At 35.2% G+C, this 17,985-nt stretch overlaps 1 protein-coding gene across 6 annotated transcripts in view; it reads left to right on the top strand.

The window, feature by feature from the left end:
• ADGRV1 (adhesion G protein-coupled receptor V1) overlaps positions 1-17,985 on the top strand; it is a 563,532-nt gene that overhangs the window by 33,658 nt on the left and 511,889 nt on the right. For all 6 annotated transcript variants that reach the window (XM_058727155.1, XM_058727147.1, XM_058727130.1 and 3 more), the window contains exons 2-8: positions 6,652-6,836; positions 8,871-9,020; positions 10,128-10,223; positions 12,962-13,066; positions 14,109-14,222; positions 16,290-16,855; positions 17,407-17,677. In XM_058727155.1, coding sequence (XP_058583138.1) covers positions 6,652-6,836; positions 8,871-9,020; positions 10,128-10,223; positions 12,962-13,066; positions 14,109-14,222; positions 16,290-16,855; positions 17,407-17,677 — 1,487 coding nt within the window. The remainder of the gene's footprint in view (positions 1-6,651; positions 6,837-8,870; positions 9,021-10,127; positions 10,224-12,961; positions 13,067-14,108; positions 14,223-16,289; positions 16,856-17,406; positions 17,678-17,985) is intronic.

The raw sequence follows: 17,985 nt of genomic DNA, 5'->3' as shown, positions 1-17,985 counted from the left end.
CATATGGCTGGTGGGGGCTGGTGTGAGGGAGACTTACTTCTCATTATTTACCTTTTTTGTCCCTTCTTAATATTGTGCCAGGATATATATGTTATTTAAAGATGAATAAAATAAAAATCTTGAATAAGTAAAGCTAATAAACTTTATATAAATAACTTTAAGAGACTACTCCCCTTTTCACTTAAAAATATCTGACATTTCTTGTATGTGTAACATCAGCTTACTTTTTATTGAAAGTTGCAAATTTAAATTTTGTTTTGGTATGGAGGAAGGAAAACATTTTTTTGTAGTACTCACCCAAATATAAATAACACAGATTAAGAATTCTTAGAGGCTGAATAATTTATGATATGAGTGATGAAACTTCTCTTGTTCCATAGGAGAAACTCTATAGCTTTAGAATGCCCATTAGTAAATGTAATAGAATTGAAGTAATTCTATTCTAGAAAACCTTTCGCCATTAGGATCATATTTTCAGTATCAGTTACCTGGTGGTCACACCGTGGGAAGATGCTTGCTACAGCACAGACAAGGCAGCAGCTGAAACAAAAGGTCAATGCATCCTTTCAATTCCACACTGATAATGTTTGTCATCTTACTTTGTCCAATCACTCGTAGAGGTTGTACCCTTGTTTATTCTGAAACTTAAAAAGACAAAATTAACTTTTTTTAAAAAAATTTTTAATGTTTATTCATTTTTAAGAGAGAGAGAGGGAGAGACAGAGAGAGTCAGAGCATAAGCAGGGGAAGGGCAGAAAGCAAAGGAGACACAGAATCTGAAGCAGGCTCTAGGCTCTGAGCACAGAGCCCGACGCAGGGCTCAGACCCATGAACTGCAAGTTGGCGCTGAAGTCGGTGCTTAACTGACTGAGCCACCCAGGCGCCCCCAGCAAAGTTAACTTTTAAATTGACTGAAGGTTTTCTTAGAAAGTTGATAACTGCAAAATCAGCAAAATCTATTTTTAATATGTTTTTCTTTATATTGTCATCTGTTGAGTCCTGATTCTTATTTGTGTACTTTATTTTATTCTTTATCCTATTCTATTTCTACAGAGTTATTGAAACTTAAAATAGAAGGCTATTCCCATTTCCTCAAAATATACTCTATTTGCTACCTTTCCTAAGGTACCCATTAATAAGAGGCGAGATAGGAGGAAGGTCATATCCTAGGTAAACAGGATTTGGAATTCTGTGGTTAGTATGGCATACTGTGTTGGAGTATATATGACATTTAATTTTATAAATGACATAATAATATATAATATTATGTAATATTATTATAATTATATAATAATATATAATATAATAATATTATATAATATATTATTATATAATTATAATAACATAATATAATAATATATGACATTTAATACATTGTGTGCTAAGTGACCCAAATGGAGAATAAAGTTAGTGAATACCAGTAGGTTTTCCAAAGAGAAAGGACAGTTAGACATTCAGGAAAAAAGCAGAGAAAAAAATTAATGCCAGGCAAATTTAAAGAAGCATAATATTGGGGTTCCTTGTGACAGTCAGAATGCATTAACTTTTTAGAACAGAGTGTTGTATTCTGTCCTGCTATTATTGTCAAGACCTCTTTGGTTTGTCTGCCTGTCCTAAATTTCCTTACTAGTCATTGTCAGTTTTTAAAGTGGAAGGGGCGGGCGCCTGGGTGGCTCAGTCGGTTAAGTGTCCGACTCAGGTCATGATCCTCTGGTTTGAGTTCGAGCCCCGCATCAGGCTCAGAACCTGCAGCCTGCTTCGGATTCTGTGTCTCCCTCTCTCTGTGTCCCTCCCCTTCTCACACTCTGTCTCTCGCTCTCAAAAATAAACATTAAAAAATTAAATAAAGTGGAAGGAAAGCTATCGTAGATGGTGGTAATAATTACATGGGAACAGGAAAGATAGCTAGTGTTGTATCCTTTCACAGAAGATTAGAAAGACTAAGACTGTTGAATGTCGGAGCAGAGGAGAAGGGATCTTCCACTTGGTATATCCTGATGTCGATTCATAGTGTCACAGATTGGAGATTAATGGATAAATATTGATGTTGCAAAGTGACAGAAAAATCCAGCCTAAGCTGGCTGTCACAAAAAATGTAATTTATTGCCCAGTTTTGGAAAAGGCCAGGGTAAAGCTGGATTCAGGAAGCTAAGCTTGATTGTCAAGAGTTGGCTCTTCTCTACCTCTTGGCTCTGTCTTTGGCTGTGTTGGTTTCCTTTCCAGGCTTCAGAGGAAACTGGCCCCAATCAAAATGATCCCGAATCCAGCAGTAAGGGGAATCTGCATCCTTATGCTTAAGCAGGATTCTCAGAATTGTTTTGTTGACTTTGGCCCATTGCTGTGATTATCGTGGAGCCAAGGACCATATCTTGTGGATCTTCATATCCTCAGTGATTAGTTCAGGATGTTTGTTTGCACAATGTATAGTAGGTGCTCAGTATACAAATGTTATACCAAATTTTATTTTATTTTATTTTATTTTATTTTATTTTATTTTTTTTTATTTATTTTATTTATTTTTTAATATATGAGATTTACTGTCAAATTGGTTTCCATACAACACCCAGTGCTCATCCCAAAAGGTGCCCTCCTCAATACCCATCACCCACCCTGCCCTCCCTCCCACCCCCCATCAACCCTCAGTTTGTTCTCAGTTTTTAACAGTCTCTTATGCTTTGGCTCTCTCCCACTCTAACCTCTTTTTTTTTTTTTTTTTTTTCCCTTCCCCTCCCCCATGGGTTTCTGTTACGTTTCTCAGGATCCACATAAGAGTGAAACCATATGGTATCTGTCTTTCTCTGTATGGCTTATTTCACTTAGCATCACACTCTCCAGTTCCATCCACGTTGCTACAAAAGGCCATATTTCATTTTTTCTCATTGCCACGTAGTATTCCATTGTTTTATACCAAATTTTAATCTGCTCTTCTGAAAGCAAACAATTTGCATTGTAGCAACTATTCTAATATAATCCTGACTTTAATTTCAAAATATTTTTTTGTGGAATTAGATGACTTGTTGGATAGGCTGAAAGTGATTACTAAAAACTAAAGACTTTGTGCCTGTGTGTGATCAGGACTATCAAAATTTCATAGTAAAATCAGGAAACAAGCAAGAAAGTAACATAAATCTCATATTGTTTTAACACGATAAGAAATCTATTCAGAGATAAGAGATCTTTGGCAGGAACAGCTTTGATTTCCTTTGAATCACACTGAGCAAGGTAAGAGGAGAACATGGACGGTAGTTAGAAAAGAGAGGATCTGAATATTGGAATATCATGCCAATGCAGAGGAGAGGAATGCCTTCATAATGCTAAAGTTCTTTTTTTACAGTTATGACAGAATATGAGTTCAGCACATCTTTAAACACATGTTGTTTGAAATTCATTTTATAAAGAAGTTTAGAATAGGTAGTCTGATGGGTCATGTAAGACTTTTCTTAAATCCAATAAGAAAGACCTGAAATAGATGTAAGACTTATGTGTTGTGTCAGTCACTAATGCTAATCTTCTGAGTTTAATGTAGGGAGTTCCAAAGACTGGATTTTTAGCATGATAGAGGAGAATATACCTAGTTACCCTAAAAAGAAACTTCACCATTTGTGTAATTATGCCTGTCTTCTAATGGGACTTCACTTCTAAAGCTTTTTCTTCATCTTTAAATTTCTATTGAATGCCAACTTTGCCTCAGCAACTTTTCTTACAGGTTGAAAAGATGAAAGCAGGGGAGATTCAATTATCAATGATGTCACAGAATTTGAGGCATTTCCAATCATGCTTGTTTGTTCATTTCACATAATCTCAAAACTCACTGATGTGCACCAATTTAAAATGAATTTACTGACTTAACCACAAGATCTCGGAGCTCTAATTGCCTGGGAAACTGCAAGAATGCACCATTTGAACTCATTGGTCCTGACGTTAAAAGATGCTGTTAAATATTTAAAGTAGTCAAGAGAACTGCAGTTTCTGTTAAGTAAATATAGTGTTTATTAGAATAATAATGTGCCCACTTTTAGGATACTTATGCAGCTTTTTGGTAGTTTTGGTGCATGAGTTTAAAATATTTGAATGTTTAAAAATATATAGCATAAGCAGTCTACTAAATTTTTCAAGATGGTGACATGTGATTTGCAAGAATAGAATATAAGAGGCAATGTAGTATGGTTTTTGGGTAGAGAGTCTGCAAGTAGACTGCTGGGTTCAAATCCCCTTGTCCTCTTAACTAAATAACAGTGCGTGTGTTAACTAGATGGTCTGTGCTTTAGTTTCCTTAGCTGTCAATGGGATTAATGCTACTAGTACCTTCTTCACAGACAGGTTGTGAAGATTAAACGTGTTATCGTGTATAAAGTATCTACAGCAACACTACATAAGCATTAGCTTTTCTGGTTTCTTTCTATAGGTAATTGCAGTTTTTCTTCAGGATAGATGGAATCCTAGAATATAATATAGTAACACACACAGAAATATATGTGGGGAATTCTGTAGTAAGTTCAAGCATATTGCATTGAAAAATTCAGTAATTAACTCACAGCTCCAAATGTGGTCTGTTGTACATCCATTTCAAAACATGCTCCTCACACTCTAGTTCAGTGTATGTCAAAATGTATGTTAAGGATCAGTTACTTTAGAGTGAAAGGGCTGCCTGTTAGATGTAGATTCCTGGGCCTCAATCAAATTCACCGGATCAGAATTTTTGAGTCCGTGAGTTAGCATTTTAACAAACATTTGACTTGTTTCTTGTGGAGGACAAATTTTGAGAAGTTACATCTCCAGCTGTTCATGATTCCCCCTTGTCGTGCTGTAATTCACTTACACTCTTTCTCACTCAGAACTTCAGGTGTCCTCTTACTTCTGTCAGCTCAAAATTCTATCACAGCTCACGTTCAAGGAGTTTTTTTTTCTTTTGAAATCACAGTAGACCACAGTTGATCTTTTTCTTATGCATCGCTGCCTCATCACCCCTCCATTCTGTATTCTCTTTCTCATTCCTGGTTCGTTTCTTTCCCACTATTTGTCATAAGTGAGGTGTGAAATCATTCTGGCTTTAGAATTCCACAGAAAATCTTAGTTGTCTTTGGTGGCCCAGAATTGCTCCTAATCTCCTACCTCACTCAGGCTTTGCCTTTTTCCTTCCCTTTCTCTCATTCTTTTCATTTCCTTTCTTTGGGCTAACATTACTGCCTTAGAAGTCAGGGAAGAGAGAAGTTTTATTTCTTCTTGCAAGTCCCTTTATCCCCATGGCAGGTGAAACATTCTTAGAGAGAAGGCACAGGTGTAGAAAATGCTTTAGTCTTCCAGAATCTCTGGTCCTGTTGGCCCATGTCTCTTTCCTGGACTCCATCTGACCTCTGCATCCCTGCCTGTGGATTTTGCAGTTTTAACTATGTGAGATGTCATTAAGCAATCTCAGATTGCATTGTTTGAATATACTTGATTGAGAAAATTGAATTTAAAGTAAAATATATCAAGATCTCATGTATTTGGTGGTTTTTAAATACAAAGCCACGTGTAGCCATGTGGCAGTACCACATACATGAAAATTTTATTACTTCTTGACCAAGGTAAAGAGTAATAGGAAGCATTTTGGCTCACTGAGTGCATAATGCAACTCTCCTTTAAAACACATGAACTTGTTATGTTCGTGTGACTGGTCACATAATCCATTGGAATCTTAATGATCCGTGAGATCAATTGTTCACATTTTTAGAGGTACATCTACATTACAAAACAACATTGCTTTCAAGAGGCCACTGCACTGTTGTGCTTTTGAAAGCACTTGAATCACACAAGGCTGCAAGTAGGAACACTATTGATGCGTCATAAACACACACATTCTAGTAAGAAGAAAACAGTACAGTTATGGAAAAGAAGGAAATACACACTTTGCCAGATTTACTTTTAAAGCAACATAGACATTTTTTAAGAAACGATGTTAGTATTTTAGGTAGTAGAATGGGAGAAATTTAGGTCCTGGAAATTTATGTTGAAAGCATGTTGAAATTAGGTCCTGGAAATTTATGTTTAGCATTTCCTTGCAATAACTAAAAAATTTTAAAAAGCATTTTCAAGTAAGACAAATGTCAGGAAAAGGTAGACACAACCAAGAAATCAATTTATTAATAAAGTTTCAGCTTCAGCTGCTTTTATATCCCAGTTTTAAGAGTTCTCTCATAGTTTTGTGATAAATAAATAGATGAAGAGGCCCTATTAAGATCATTGATTGACTTGATAATTTTTTAGTGTTGGCTTGTATTTTACAGTTTCATTTTGGGGAGAAGATGGGCTTTAATTCCACTTCCAAAGTACTGATTTATGTTTTTCTTAGGATAAATTAGAGGGTCAAAAAATTTAAAAACCCTAATTTGATAAATAAGTTTAAGACTACTGATAACTATTATCTTGTTATATAGGTTAAAGAACAAAAAGTAGTTATGAATTGTAAAAAATAATCATAGAAGAGATTGTGATTTTAAACTTATTTCTCTGATCCCATATTTAAGTTGGATGGTTTAATATTTGATGTATTTATGTCTTAGTTCCTTACCGTCTAGCTCTTCACTCTGTTTATATCTGTAGCAACATGGTCTAATGAAAATATATTAGGTATGTTTTGTGAACAAAGCTTTTTTCTTTTTTTCCTAATAGGGATGCCCTCTGCATCTTTATTAGTAAATCTCCTCTCAGCTTTATTCATCCCTTATGTGTTTGGAGAAACAGAAATAAGGTTTGCCGGACAGACAACATTTGTAGTTAATGAAACAAGTACAACAGTTATTCGTCTTGTCATCGAAAGGATAGGAGAGCCAGCAAATGTCACTGCAATTGTATCGGTAAGAAATGATGTAGCTATGTTCTTACTGAAGTAGATGATATGACATTTCTTAGTTTCAGCGACAAGAATTTTTCTTAACCATTTGAGATTCTGAGTAGTTTCATTATGATAAATGATTTTCGGGTATACTATTCCATTCATATTTCCTAAATTTTTTTTAACTTGAGATTCTGAGTTGTTTCATTATGATAAATGATTTGTAGGTACACTATTCCATTCATATTTCCTGTAGGTTTATAGGGTGCTCCAATTAGCATATGCACGTGGTAATAATAGTAAAGATATAGACTGATTATTTTTAAATGTTCATATGTTTATTTTAAAACAAATAAAAAACAAAGATATCAGTAAGTGTTCCTAGGTAAAATAACATTTACTTTGGGTAATTTGGATTCCAGTTATCTCTGCTCAGATATATATTTCAGGTGGCTTAGGGAAAAATACATAAAATTTTTAAAAGTAATGGCAAATTAAAAGTGAATTTTGTCAGAAAGCTTGGGAGAAATTAAGTTCATTAACTTAAGTACAGGTTATGTAGGACTTGTTAAACTGTCAGGTTATCTTGCACACAGTTTAGTTATTGGATGGATTCAGTGTGCATATATCTGTCTACGTGTAACCAGAAAGTAATGTCATATGACCACTAAAGATATTGCTGTATCTGAGGCCCAAAATACTTGAAATTTTTTTTCAAAAATAAGTTTTGAAGTAGTGGGCTAAGTTATCACATTGTGAAACATTGTAAAAAAGAGATAAAAAAGGAAAAGAAAGATATAAAAAAATATGAAACAAACCCAGTTTTATAACTTTGTGCATTGCTTTTAGTTTTTAATTTATAATATGTGTGTATATATTTACTTATTTTAACGAGTATACATTATAGTTGATAACCTTTTATGCATAATTTTTATTGTATCATAAGAATGTTGTGGGGTGATTCTGTCGTTTTTCACAGCTTTTCCCCATGGTGGCATCATCATTTCCCAATTATTTTTCACCTGGCTTTCACTGAGGTTGCTTCCAATTTTTGTTGCTGTAAATGCTGCTCTGATGAAAATGTTTACATATGTATTGATTTTTGCATATTTTGGATAGTTAAATGATTTTTGGGGTTGGGTTACTGTGTTTTTCTCTTTATTTGTTTCAGTGGCTCTTGATAGTTAATGCTTTGTAAAAGACTGCAACTTTTTATATTAAGGTATAAGTACAAGTTTTTCAGTACCCTTAACTTACTCTGATATCTCAAGTATTTAACCTTTATTTTTAGAAATGAAAACTAGAAATTGACTATAATTTCCCAAACATGTTCATCATTTTTTATTTGCACTAAATCATGTGTTTTTTCTAGTAGATAGGTTATTCATTCTGAGTTCTTTGGCAAAAGAAACCTCATTTAGATTTGCACAAGAAGTTGTTCCTTTATAATTTCATCATTACTGCTCCCTTGAAAATCTGTTAGCAGTGCTCATGTTATAGAATGAAGCCTTAAAAACTTAAGGAAAAGTTTGTGATGAGTAATAATTTGGAATGCTGAAATAATTGAGTCTATTGGAACTATGGGAAAATATAAATAAAACTTCATTTGAAAGTTCTGGAAAAAGTACTTCTTTGAAACTGATAGCATAAGTAATTTTTATTTTCCTGATGTATTTTGACAGGCTATTTCCACTTCTTCTTTGAGGGAGTTTTAGCTACAATTTTTTTTTTTTTTGTCAGGTTTGGTGTAATCCCCTTGAGATCATTCAAGAGGCAGAGAAAAAAAATTCACATCCATACTTGCTATGCAATTATTACTTTTCTGTGTCGTGATTCCTTTACCTTCTAGAGCATAAACAAATGTTTCTGTTTAGAATCATTTTTAATAATGTGTTTTGAAGGTGATTTTTATTGGTTTTTAAATATTTGTTTTGTTTTTGTACATCCATTATATAAACATCAGTGTCAGTTGATGACTACTGTGTTTTCTGTTGATGGTTCCAATTAGCATCAGTTTTGGTTGTCCTAAGAACTGTCTCTGTTTTGCATTTGATAGCTGTATGGAGATGACACTGGTGACTTTTTTGACACATATGCTGCAGCTTTTATACCTGTTGGAGAAACAAATAGAACAGTGTACATAGCAGTATGTGATGATGACTTGCCAGAGCCCGACGAAACTTTTACTTTTCACTTGACATTCCAGGTAAGTCCTTCTTGCCCCTGCTGCCCACCTTGAACTCACAGAAACCTCACAATGCTTAAAAATCTGTTTCTCTAGAGATAAGCCAATCTAGAGACTGGAGGTGGTTTTCAAAGAAGTCAGAACTGACAGTCTCTTTGGAAATTCCATGGTCTGGTTATTTTTCCTCAGACAATCTTGTTTAGAAGATTCTACAGTTAGTTTCTGGATCCATTCAGCTTATTTAGGAATTGCCATGACAGATGCTCAAGAAAAACCTGTCTTCCCTTTGGCTCTTTTCTCTTTTATCCCTCCCCTGCTACCAGATGCACAAAGAATGACCGAGACTTCTGAGTTCAAAGGAGAGGGATACAAAAAGCAGGCTTGGAAGTGGGAGGTCCCTGTGCCTTAGAATCATTTTGGAGTAGCTCTGGGAAAAATGTTTGAATAGCCTAAGGTTTAATTGTCCTTTATGGCTTGATCTATTAGATTGAGGTAATGACTGCTAACACTGCTGTAGTTAATTTTTCTGAAGGGCATTGAGAATTCTTTTTAGAATGATTATATTGGTATGAGTAAAATTTTTATGAAAATGATACTTGAAATAATCCTGTTTTGCCTTTGTATATCACTTTTTTGCATATTATGCTGCTGTAGAATATCAATAGAAATGTTGTAGAAAACTCTTCCCTTATTAATCAGAAAAAATGTTTTAATATTTTATCTTCAATTTGGCTTTATAATTTATAGAATAAATAATTCTTAAGTGTCAGCACCTTCTATAGTGAGAAGAAAACACATTTGAATAGAATTTTATACTGCTTACTTAATTCTCTGTTATATTAGTAATGAGATTGGAGTAATTATAATATAGCATTACTAGCCAGTGTTTGCTTATCATTGTAATGATTTAGTGATTAATCGTTTTTACAAGTTTTTGAAAAGTTTTTATTTGGGACTTCTTTACCATGTTGACTTAATTTGAAAACATTTTCTTAATCTGCATTAAAAGTATGCTTGTATTTTTATTCATAGTCTGAACAATTACTTAAAGACAGAAACTCTATTAAAATCATTCTTTTTTTCCTCTTATTTTTAATTTATTAACTTACCTTGGGGCTTTTATTTTAGAAACCTTCAGCAAATGTGAAGCTTGGATGGCCAAGGACTGTTACGGTGACAATATTATCAAATGACAATGCATTTGGAATTATTTCATTTAATATGGTATGGTTACAAACTGATCAATCTTGTGGTTGCTAGATAAGAGTTATTAAATTAAAGAAATTTTTTTAGGGTTTATTCATTTTTCAGAGACAGAGATAGAGCGTGAGGAGGGGAGGGGCCGAGAGAGAGGGAGACACAGAATCTGAAGCAGGCTACAGGCTCTGAGCTGTCAGCACAGAGCCTGACTCAGAGCCTGACGCGGGGCTCAGACTCGCAGACCATGAGATCATGACCTGAGCTGAAGTCGGACACTTAACTGACTGAGCCACCCAGGCACCACAGTAGTTATTAAATTTTTAAATTATTTTTCATGATATTACCTGGTATCATCTTGCCATTTGAAATTTAAATAAAATTCGCTCTAACTCCATCCATATCCCATATTCTGTAGACTGTCCATTTGTTCTGCCTGAGATTTCTTCAGATTGAGGAGGCCTATGTGATCTTGGCTGTCTCTTGTCCTGTTCTTCTGCTGATCATTCCACCTGATTCATTCGTTACTTCCGTTGGTGGTCTGTAACTTGGATGTTGTCTTACTCTTTTGCATCTGTTGTAACAGAATTCTGTAGACTGGTGGCTTAAAAACAACAGAAATGTATTTCTCACAGTTCTGAAGGCTGAAGTCCAAGATCAGGGTGCTAGCAGATTTGGTGCCTGGTGACGGCCTGCTTCCTAGGGGTCTTCTTGTTATGCTTTCATAAGGTAGAAGGGGCAAGGAGTTCTCTGGGATCTCTCTGATAAGGGCACTTATCCCATTTGAGAGCTTTGCCCTCATGATCTAATCACCCCAACGGCCCTGCTTCTACAGTTTGAACATGACTTTGGGGGGGTGGGGACACACACATTTAGTCTTGTAGCAGATGTTGTAATCTAGTTCCTTTTGCTTGATTTTCTCAGCTACCTCTTAAAGAAAATCTTGTTTGTCAGCCTTCTCTGAAAGTTGGGAGATGAGAAAAACTTATTGAAAGAATACTGGAAAAACCTACAGTAAACTGAAAATTCAGTAGCAGACATAGTTCTTAAAAATTCTATACTCAATCCCTACACTGAGATTTTCCCATTTATTAATATTTCTTAAAGGTTAATATTCCTTGTCATCCCCCTTAGTTTTGCTGAGCAGTTCATTTTATTCTCTGATCACCAGATTCCTATGTTCCCGACCAGTTCTGTGTTCATAGAGTTTTATCTTTAGAAACAAACCCACAAGCTAGGTCCCCCACTGAGAGAAGTTGTTTCCAGCTCCTAAAATAAAACAAAATTTATCTTGGGTACAATTGGATTTTGCCATGAAGTTTTAGACTATAATAACCTTCCTGATATGGAGTCTTTTTGAATCATGTTACTAATTATCATTACTAAAAGATGATGTGGTACTCCCCAGCTTTTTATTTATTTTCCAATTTAGATTGCTGCTGCAGTTGGTAGAATGTATGTCATTTTCTTAGTACCTTAAATTATCTTTGAAACAAGGTGGGCTATAGATAAATATGATCTTTTAATTGCAGTATCTTTATTAAAAAAGATATGTGGATAATGTCAATGTAGCAGACATTTTGTGACCTCCATTATATTGTCATATACAAAATTAAATTAATCAGTCATTTCTATTTAAATTATAGGGAATTATTAGTTAATTATGAGGCAGGATCACTTAGTTGCTTAATTTCTCTCCTTATTGCCTTTCTCTTTTCTATTTACTCCCAACCTATCCCCACTATCCTCATACTGACTTGTTTAAAGGTTCTTTCCTTCCTTCCTTCCTCCCTTTCTCTTCTTTCTCTCTTTCTTTTTCTCTCTCTTTTTCTTCTCTCTCTTTTTCTCTTTTCTTTTCTTTTCTTCTTTTTTCTTAGCTTCTGGGAATGAACCCTAATCTTTTGCATTGGTCACAGGTCCCTGACTGTTGTGGTCACAGTGCTGCCAGGCAGCCTCTGATTGGGCACCTGCATCATGTGGTTAAAATTAAATTAACCAGCTTTTGAGCTCACAGTAGTTAGTAAATAGGCTGGATTTGGTTCCTGGCCTGGATGATGATTATACTCATGATGAAGATAGCACTGATGATGTTTGATGTCTTTGGGACAGGCATTCCTATCCCTGTTTATGGATGGGAACACTGAGACTTGGTGTCACCAGGAAAGATGGGCATTGCTGCCCTAGTTACCATGCACCTGGCTGCTTCCCTCTTCCTCTTCTTCTAGCTGGAGTTTCAGGCAGCCAAGCCAGAGTGTTTCAGCATTTGAAGTCCTGGCTTCTTCTTTGCTTCAGTGATCATGTCCTGAAAGCATTAGCAGTTCTCTGCTTTTCGTTGATAGGCTGACCACTGAGGAGGGAACAGTGGTTGGGAGCAAGGCCTGTGGGTGGTACTTCCAGTGGGTGGTTGCAAATGAACTGCTCTCATCTGGAGAAGCATCTCGTTTTTGTGACCTCTTGGGTCTCTGGGGCATTTGAGTTTGTTGTCTTTCAACTAGATAATCTTTACGGTCCCTCAGCAGAACAGCTAGTTCATGGAACCAGAACAAGAACTTACAACTTTTGCCTGACTAGTTTTATGTTCCCTTTACACTATTATTTTTTTAGCATTTTTATTAGATACACCTAATTAATGCTAGGAAGTACAGCACTCTCAGGGCACCAGGTGAATTAATTTATCTGTGGAAATTTAGTATTTCTAAGGTAATATTTTGCACCACTCTACCTCTAGTTGATGAGTGCCTGATTGTCTTTGTTCTTCCCGATAGCCTTTTTCAATCACAGTGAGTGAACCTAGGGGCAGAAATGAATCTGTGCCTTTTACTCTCATCAGAGAAAAAGGAACTTATGGAATGGTCACTGTGACTTTTGAAGTAAGTGTACTGTGCAATCACTTTATTTTTTATTTATTTTTATTTTTTGAGAGTGAGAGGGAGCAAGTGAGCTGGGGAGGGGCAGGGGGGAGAGCGAGAGAGAATCTTAAGCGTATAAACAGCATCTCTTCTCAGAATTCAGTCTCCCCCGTGCCCTTCTTAGTTTTTTTTCTCCATAATACTTATCATCTGAAAAATACGTATTTCTTTATCTGTTTTTCCTTTCATTAAATGTTAGGTCCTTGTGGGTAAGGAGTTTACCTGTTCACTGTTGTATCCTTAGCACCTAAAAGAGGTCAGGCACAGAGTACTTAAGTACTTTTCAAAAGGAATGATTTTATTACATCTTTATATCTAGCCTGTTAGTATGTTATTATGATTATTTTATTTTATTTTATTTTTTTTAATTTTTTTTTTCAACGTTTTTAATTTATTTTTGGGACAGAGAGAGACAGAGCATGAACGGGGGAGGGGCAGAGAGAGAGGGAGACACAGAATCGGAAACAGGCTCCAGGCTCCGAGCCATCAGCCCAGAGCCTGACGCGGGGCTCGAACCCACGGACCGCGAGATCGTGACCTGGCTGAAGTCGGACGCTTAACCGACTGCGCCACCCAGGCGCCCCTATGATTATTTTAAAGATGGGGAAAGTGCTGCTTGGAGTTGCTGAATACTTGCCCAGTGTTAAACAGTCACTGGTGGAATTGCCATATGATTCTATGACTTAAGAGAATTTACCAATTTTGAATACCTTCCTCTCATGGAAGAATACATTTTTTCTCAGGTTTAATATAATGGCTTGAAAAAACAAAAAAGAGAAAACTCTTAGAAATCATGTAGTTTAATGTGATTATAGTCCATATATATAATTACAGGCCTTGACTATTAATTACAAGGGCAGACTTGTATACAGTTTTCTATAATTCTTCTTATAAAACATTTTTAAGTAAAAACCAGATTTTTGTCATTTAACATCACAATAATGCTTTCTTACTCTAGTGAAATATTTTGCATTTATGGATGGTACTATGTGTTTCTTTTCAGGTAGAGGGTGGCCCAAATCCACCTGAGGAAGATTTGAGCCCAGTTAAAGGAAATATCACCTTTCCCCCTGGCAGAGCAACAGTGGTTTATAACTTGACAGTACTTGACGATGAGGTGAGATAATATAAATGCTTCAATGGGACAGAGATTCTGTCTGCAGTATAGACATGTTAGAACATTATGTCAAGCATTAAATTGTGTTCAGTATTTGAAATTATTCAAGAACTTAGTCCTATGTAAAGCTAGTGTATTGTACTAACTAGTTAGTGTATACTTTAGCTATAAATAGCCATTTTGGTGGATATCTGGTAAATATTTACCTTATTTATTTCACAATTGTGTATATAAAAGCTGATGAACCTGAATATAACTGCCAACCACACGTAATACAGTAACTTAAGTATTTGGTAAACCTTGATGATTGTTTTTTGTTAGTGATTGCAGTTTTGAGTAGGTATAGTCCTACCTACCCAGCATAAGTATTTTACTATAAAAGGAAAGAAAATTTTACTGTAATTGATATCCTTTTGTTTAGATATTTTAATTAAAGATTTTTTTAATTAAAAATTTTTAAAAAATATTTATCTAGGCACAGAGAGAGACAGAGCACGAGAGAGGCAGACAGAATCCGAAGCAGGCTCCAGGCTCTGGACGTGGGGTTCAAACCCACAAACTGTGAGATCATAACCTGAGCCAAAGTCGGACACTTAACCGACTGAGCCACCCAGGCACCCCTTGTTTGGATATTTTAAATGTTCACATTCATGGGAAAGCTTTAGTTATTTTTACATTGCACATTGAAGCTACCAAGGATTGAGATAAATAAGATAGCTAACTTAACTAGGGAGAGAATTGATTTTGAACAATAATGTGCAAGGATATCTCCGTGAGCTAAATGAGAGAAAACATAACTTTTACACTTGATCTTAGCCAAAAAGCTGAGACACGATTGAGAAAACATAACTTTTAATGAAACAATCTTAGTATTGTCAGAAAAAAGTAGAGAGAATAGCGTGGAATTTATAACCATGCTTCTACTTTCCAAAAAAAAAAAAAAAATCAAGAAACCAAATCACAACAAATCCTAAGAGTATAAAAACAAATGAATTAGAAGATATTATTAGAAACTTTCTCCTTGAAAAAAGTGAAGTGGTATTAGCATTGATAACTCTAGTTGATCTGTTTATGTAAACTAATAAAAACCTTTGGTTTTTAGATCCTTGGAAAGGTTATAATTTAGGGCAATGATTAATTATACATTTTAACTATAAACCTAAAAGATCATCTTCTGAGGATAATGTACATCATGGTACCTACAGTTAATAAAACAGTGTTGTATGTTTGAAAGTTGCTGAGAGTAGATCGTAAGTGTTCAGCCACGTGCCTATAAGAGTCAACTATGTGGGGTGATGGATGTGTTAATTCTCTGGATCTTGGCAATCATTCAAATATGTGTATGTATATCAAACCATCATGTAGAATTTATAGAAAAAGCTCAAGCAGTATACTAAGAAGAAATCCCTAAGATTTCTGTGCAGTTGCAAAAAAAAGTTTCACCTTAACCAGGTGAACATTTGCGTGATAGTGACTCTTAGAACTTGTTCTCCAGAGAGGCATGATGTGTATTTTGGAAATCATGATTGGTTCGTACATTTACCTCTTGAATTAGAAGCCATTTAGAGAGAAGCAAGAATAATTCACATGGTTGAAAACTAACCATTTGTATGTGATGTTTAATGTAGTTTTCCAGATTCTTAGATATTATATATCTATATTATTCCAGCTTCTTAGATATTCTTATATTTATTATTAGATTACCACAATGCTGCTTTTGATTCTACTAATCTGATAAAACTAGTAAAATTTTATGTCCAGTTTTACTGTCATATCATTAGCATTATGTAGAGATTGGTCAAAGTTAAAGACATATACCTATACTTTAATACTTGTCCAGACAATTGCTTTATGAACTTTTCTTTACCTATCTAAAATATATTATTTAACTTAGGAAAATATTTTAATATATAGCTATTAAACAGACTTCTTCTCTGTTTCCTCCCTCCAGTTAAAATATTTCTGTTTCTATGTTTGTATTGAAACATAGTGACTTTGTATACTTTGGTTTCTTTGCAGATGTTTTGGCTATTGATATTTTTGCTCCTGTTTATATTTATTTGACAGGTACCAGAAAATGATGAAATATTTTTGATTCAACTGAAAAGTGTAGAAGGAGGAGCTGAGATCAACATCTCTAGGAGCTCAGTTGAGATAATCATTAAGAAAAATGATAGTCCCGTGAGATTCATTCAAAGTGTTTATTTGGTGCCTGAGGAAGATCACATACTCATAATTCCAGTGGTTCGTGGGAAAGATGACAGTGGGAATCTGATTGGATCTGATGAATATGAAGTTTCAATCAGTTATGTTGTTATAACCGGGAATTCAACAGCACATGCCCAGCAGAACTTAGATTTCATTGATCTTCAGCCAACCACAACTATTGTTTTTCCACCTTTTATTCATGAATCACACCTAAAATTTCACATAGTTGATGACACCATTCCAGAGATTGCTGAATCATTTCATGTTGTATTATTAAAAGATACCTTACAGGGAGATGCTGTGCTCTTAGGCCCTTCTACTGTGCAAGTCACAATTAAGCCAAACGACAAACCTTATGGAGTCCTCTCATTCAACAGTATCTTGTTTGAAAGGACAGTGGTAATTGATGAAGATACAACGTCAAGGTATGGTTGATTTTAAACCTTGCTACACTTATTTTATTTTTTAAATGTTTTTAATTTTTGAAAGGTAGGGGGGAAGGGCATAGAGCAAGAGGGACAGAAGATCTGAAGTGGGTTTTGTGCTGACAGCAGACAGCCTGATGTGGGGATCGAACCCATGAACTGTGAGATCATGACCTGAGCTGGAATCAGATGCTTAACTGATGTAGGCGCCCCTATTTTATTATTTTAAAATAATACGTTATTTGAATATATTAATCCAAGATTTAGTATTTGTGGTGTTGGACATAGTGCCAAACTGTGCCATTTCTTCACCATGGTTTTGCTGTTTTTTCTTCTTATTTTCAGAGTAATTTAAATATGCAAGTGAATTCACATTATGATAAATTCCGAGGACACATCTACATATCTACCCCCTCATATTAAAAACATTCATTCTTTGTGATATGGATTCTGCTTTTACTAATATCTGATGGCCAGTTTGACACTGAAAAACCTAGCTAAGGGAAACATAGTATAATATGTGACCTTATATATTTCTTTTAAAACTCTAGATTTGAAGACATTACAGTGGTTAGGAATGGTGGCACCCATGGGAATATTTCTGTGAACTGGGAATTGACACGGAATAGCAGTGATGCTTCACCGGTAATAGCAGATATCAGACCAAGTTCCGGAGTTCTCCATTTTGCACAAGGGCAGATGTTGGCATCAATTCCTCTTACTATCATTAATGATGATTTTCCGGAAGAGGCAGAAGCTTATCTACTTCGGATTCTGCCTCATACTATAAGAGGAGGTGCAGAAGTGAGCGAACCAGCAGAGGTAGATCACTTGTTATGTGTTACTTCTGTGAATATTTCTGTGTTACAGAGGAGCCAAAGAATTTGGTCACACAAATCACTTTTATGCTTAGTTTGATGCGCAAATCACTTTTATGTTTAGCTTGATACAACAGGAGAAACACTGGTTTTGGAAATGACATTTGTTTCTTTTGCTCAAGATTGTCTCTTCTGTAAATAAGAAGTTCACTCTTCAAAAAGATCCTATGAACAGTACATTAGTAAGGTCGTCAAATCTATTTTTTAAAATTCTTTTTAATGTTTTTTTATTTTTGAGAGAGACAAACTGTG

This window comes from Neofelis nebulosa, chromosome 1 (assembly GCF_028018385.1).
Source record: "Neofelis nebulosa isolate mNeoNeb1 chromosome 1, mNeoNeb1.pri, whole genome shotgun sequence".
Classification (NCBI taxonomy): Eukaryota; Metazoa; Chordata; class Mammalia; order Carnivora; family Felidae; genus Neofelis; species Neofelis nebulosa.
The sequence above is the reverse complement of the archived record's forward strand: the minus strand, read 5'-3'. Positions and strand labels throughout refer to the sequence as shown.